Source organism: Aptenodytes forsteri, unplaced genomic scaffold (genome assembly GCF_000699145.1).
Source record: "Aptenodytes forsteri isolate BGI_AS27 unplaced genomic scaffold, ASM69914v1 Scaffold94, whole genome shotgun sequence".
NCBI lineage: Eukaryota > Metazoa > Chordata > Aves > Sphenisciformes > Spheniscidae > Aptenodytes > Aptenodytes forsteri.
In genome coordinates, this window is record NW_008795017.1 from 1090223 (window position 1) to 1095006 (window position 4784).

The 4784-nt window shown below is 35.3% G+C and overlaps 1 protein-coding gene across 1 annotated transcript in view; it reads left to right on the forward strand.

Annotated features, from left to right (window-relative positions):
- Positions 1 to 4784, forward strand: part of NBAS (neuroblastoma amplified sequence) — a 219080-nt gene that overhangs the window by 188044 nt on the left and 26252 nt on the right. The window contains 1 exon segment of the mRNA XM_009275562.2: positions 2482 to 2621. Within this exon segment, the coding sequence (XP_009273837.2) occupies positions 2482 to 2621 (140 nt within the window).

Here is a 4784-nt window from a genome sequence, read left to right on the forward strand (position 1 = left end):
TGCTCATTGCGGGGGGTTGGACTAGATGACCTTTAGAGGTCCCTTCCAACCCAAACTATTCTGTGATTCTATACTTATACACTGTGTTGCTACTTTCTACTCTCACCTGTTTCACAGTAAATGGAAGTGACATGCATTTAAAATGCCATATAAAAAGTGAATTTTTCAATAGTTTTCTTAAAAACTATAAATAACTAACACGGTAGAAAGTTCACTTTATTTTTATTACTCTTAGTGGGAAATGTAGGCACCTTGAAAAAGGCCATTGTAGAAAGAAATATTGCAGAAATGCACATCTTAGAATCATAGAATCATAGAATAGTTTGGGTTGGAAGGGACCTTTAAAGGTCACCTGGTCCAACCCCCCTCTTGGAGAAAAGAAAGGTAATTCTTTTGACTTACTTTGATCGTATTAATATGTGTTTTGTTATGAGCAATCATGTTGCAAGGATCCAGCTGTCCAAAACACAACATTATAATGTTAGATTAATTAATCTCATAAAAATATGTAAACCCGAGTCTGTAAAGATGCATTACTAGGTAGAATTATTGGAATTCAGTTCATATTGAATAAGATGTCTGATCCTCTCATCTACTCTCTGCTACTAACGGCTCAATTTCTGTGAGAGCTTTTCTCATCTATTGTCTGTGCTATTTCTTTCCATTTTTACGGTTATCATTAGAGAGAACTGAACACTTCGTGTTTTGAAGTAACATGCTGTTTGTGCAAATATATTAAAATGTACTCAGTGGATCATCCAGAATGCTACTTACTTGGTTTAAATATTTAAAGAGCTAGTTGTCTGAAAAAGGAGTTTGGGGACAGATGAAGCAATGTGAGAGCTTCTGTTGTCTAGATAGTACATAATTTGCTGAATTGCTAAATATTTTTGATCCTTAGAGGTTAGCATGTCTTATGTCCCTTTTACCCTTCCCTGTTCTTCTCCGTTCTCTTTCAGCCTTGTGATTTAAATATTGAACATGATAATATTTTTATTAGCAGATATAGATGGAATTTAGGGAAATTACAGGTGGGTAACTGATGTCTGCTATGTGACATTTGCAGTACAGAGAAGTATTTTAAATAGATGGATCTCAGAAACATTTCTTCACTATCTAAAATGTTTTAGTATATGGTGCTTTCAGATGTACCCTGGAGACAAAAGCGATCAGTTTTTCTGCACTAAATATTTTAAAGTCACAAATTATGTAGGCAACTCAATAAATGTGTCAGTAATCTTTGTTTTCCAACCTCTTTTGAAAAATTTGCCCTTGATGTATCAGAGTTGCTTTGAAAAGATGGGAATGCGATCTCTAATCTTTTAGAGTAGCTGTAGAACTAAGGAAAACTTTGTCCATGTTTGATGTCTTAGAACTGCTCGGGCTGAAACAGAAAAGTTAACAGTAAATGCTGTGTTTCTTCAGCAGAATTATAAGATGAAACTGAAGTGTTTTGATATTCTGGAACATTTCAAACTTTGGAAGAAAAATTCAGTGTCAGAAAGTGTTACTAATGCAGAGGAAGCTACCTTGTTATTGTAACAAATTATTTTTAAACTCCAAGAACTTTTGTATGTCAGGTAGACAGCGAATAGCTATTCCATTTGTGAAAGCCCTCCTAGTGTGATAGCCAAACTCTTAAACAGAAGCTGCTTCTCATTTAGTAGCAAGTTGGTTCTCATTTATAGCAACCTTCCTTCAACAGTCAGACCTTTTACCTTGTACTTTTTTACCATGCAAACTGCAAGCAGTAATTATCTGTAAAAGAACCTATCATCAACTGAAGTGAATTCAAGTCCTGCCGGAAGCTGCAGGTTTTAAACTTAGACGGACACTTTTCCTGAGATAGTGTTGTCTGGTGGCTGGCTGATGGGGTGTGGGTTCTTGTTTTTCTTAGGTTCAAACACCTATACAAAGAAATATTACAGTACTTGTCACCAAAAGTTCTTCGCTAGGTAAATTAATTTAGAATCATCTTTTACGGCCTTTTCCTGCAGGAGAAAAGATTAGATGCTGTAAGTTCAGATAAAACTACTGAATTTTCATAGGTGAGTGAGAGTAATATATATTAGGGAAGCACTAGACATTCCCATTCTTTAAAAATACATATATATGTGTGTGTATATATATGTCTATGTATCGAGAAAAGGAAATTTAAGCGATTTTTGGTTGTTTGAAGAACACAAAGATAAGATCCTCTGTACTAATCAATGAATGTACTTGTGTGGGGTTACATTGTTTTAGGAACATACACCTAAGTCATTCCCCAGTGCCTGTGTGTTCTGTTTTATTTGCATGTAACTGAAAATGGGAGGTAAGAAAATGGATTGCTGGGAAAACTACGTTCACTGTGTTCCCGTGTTGTTTTACAACAGTGATATCTTTCACAGATAGTTTGTTGATTGCTTTTAAATCATTGATTTCTTAAAAAAAAAACCTGTTGGTTTTTTTCTGTTTTTGTTTGTTTGCTTTTTATTTCAGGTAGAGATAACAGATGTTGAAAATGAAGAAAAAAGGTATGATCTTTTCCTGGGACTTCTGGAGTCTAGTCACAGTCTGTCTGAGTTTCAGCACTTGGTTTTACTCCTTCAAGCTTGGCCACCGATGGACATGAGCAGTGGGTGAGCATTTCTTCAAACAGTCATGTAACAAAAGAGTTCTAAGTCTTCTTGCTTGATAATATCATGTAGTTTTCAGTCAGTGAATTCAAACATGGCTAAGAGGAGTATGACCTTTGGAAAGGGTCATACTGGGAAAAATAAATGGTTTATTTAAAGCAGAATTGAATCAATCAGTTTCTTGTAAAAACTACATATACATATGTAGTATGCATCATGGAGGAGGCAGAAAACCATTTTAGTGCCTCAACTGTTGCACAGGAGGGTTTTCTATCTACTTAAATTTAAAGTTCTTTATTTTGCTCTTATTTTGGCAGTATTTACAAAAACCATAAAAAGGAATAGAAAGTTCTGACTGTTTTTTCCATTCAAAGTTACACTTCGCAGAAAAACCTTTGAAAGTTAATGTTCAGATGGCTGTGGCAGACAGTCTGCAGGAGGTCTGTGAGGATAATGGTACCAAGCAATGGTGCTTCTCTTTTCTAGATTCACTGCCTATTATTTCTGTCTCTGAATAAAGTATCCAAAAGTAAAGATATATACTAGGGCAGACATATCCTAGCCCAACAATTTAAAATACAATAATTTTTTAAAACTTCAGCATTGCACCCAACAGAATAGGTATTTATTGAAAGTGTTAATTTGGAACATATTAACTACATTTTTTTTTTTACCAATTCTTTGGTTTTTGTCTGTGACTTTCTGAACACATTTAAAGGTAAAAAATTTTAGCTGTTTTATTCTAGAACTGATGGTCACTTCTAAGATATAAGGATACATATAATGTTATGTTAGGAGGCAAAAGTCACATATCTTTCAAGGAGAGCAATAATATTAATACATTTTTTGGCTAGTGAGTACAATGTGCCATGTTTTATCTGATGGTAGTTAGATTAGAGACATGAAATGATGCTTCCATTGGATTAGCTTGGAGTATTGATTACAACCTGTTTTAACTTGGGGACTACACTCCACAAAGTGTTTATGTGCATTGATTTGTCAGAAAAGTTAAGGCATATCTTTTTCTGAAAAGTAGCTCTTTGGTGTACTCGTAGAGAACTGGTCCATTAGAAAGTAATCTGTAAGGGTTATTCACCTTCAGGCCTGCAGTTTGTTTGCAATTTCTGGATGAGCATTAATCTAAATTCTTTATGACAGTTTTATGAGCCAAAAATTGTCTTCAGTGTATTAAGAAGCACAAGGACTGCTGTGTGATTTGTCACAATTTCATATTCAACTTTCCTTTTTAGTTTTGTTTTAATTGCAATTGAAAATTGGATGCCTTACAGTGTGTGGGAACTGCCAAACTTTGTTTAAGGTAGTGTTTATATTAAAAAAAAAAAGAAGTTTTAAACTTACGGAACAAAGGGTCAAGTGAAATATTTCTGTAATTAACAAAATTCTCTGGGTTGAACGGAAAGACTAAAGATCTTGTGAAAGGAGAACACTTCTTGTATATAGACAGTTCTTGTCTACTGCTCTGTAACAGAGGAAATTAAAAATTACTTAATTTTATTTCCCACTTGGTGTTCTGTTCCTTCAGGCTGACTTCCTAAAGTGAAGAAGAGAAAACAAAATAATGATTAAATGCGATTTGTAGTAACAACTAACAGTGGATTAAGTTTCAGAGGTGGGATACCTCTTAGTTCCAAGATTGGTGAAGTCTGAAAATTTGTGCAAAATACTTAGATCACCTGTATCATAACTCATTAAGGGTCTAAAGTAGTTAGTATAGCTCGTAGGCATTTACATAGTCACAATTTTGACGTAAATCAATTTGGCTAAGATAAGAGGCAAGAGAACGGGGTAAACTAATTCACAACCTTATATGTGATTCTGTGATTTTCATAGAATCATAGAATCATTAAGGTTGGAAAAGACCTCTAAGATCATCGAGTCCAACCGTCAACCCAACACCACCATGCCCACTAAACCATGTCCCTAAGCGCCTCATCTACTCGTCTTTTAAATACCTCCAGGGATGGGGACTCCACCACTTCCCTGGGCAGCCTGTTCCAATGTTTAACCACTCTTTCAGTAAAGACATTTTTCCTCATGTCCAATCTAAACCTCCCCTGGCGCAACTTGAGGCCATTTCCTCTCGTCCTATTGCTAGTTCCTTGGGAGAAGAGACCAACACCCACCTCGCTACAACCTCCTTTCAGG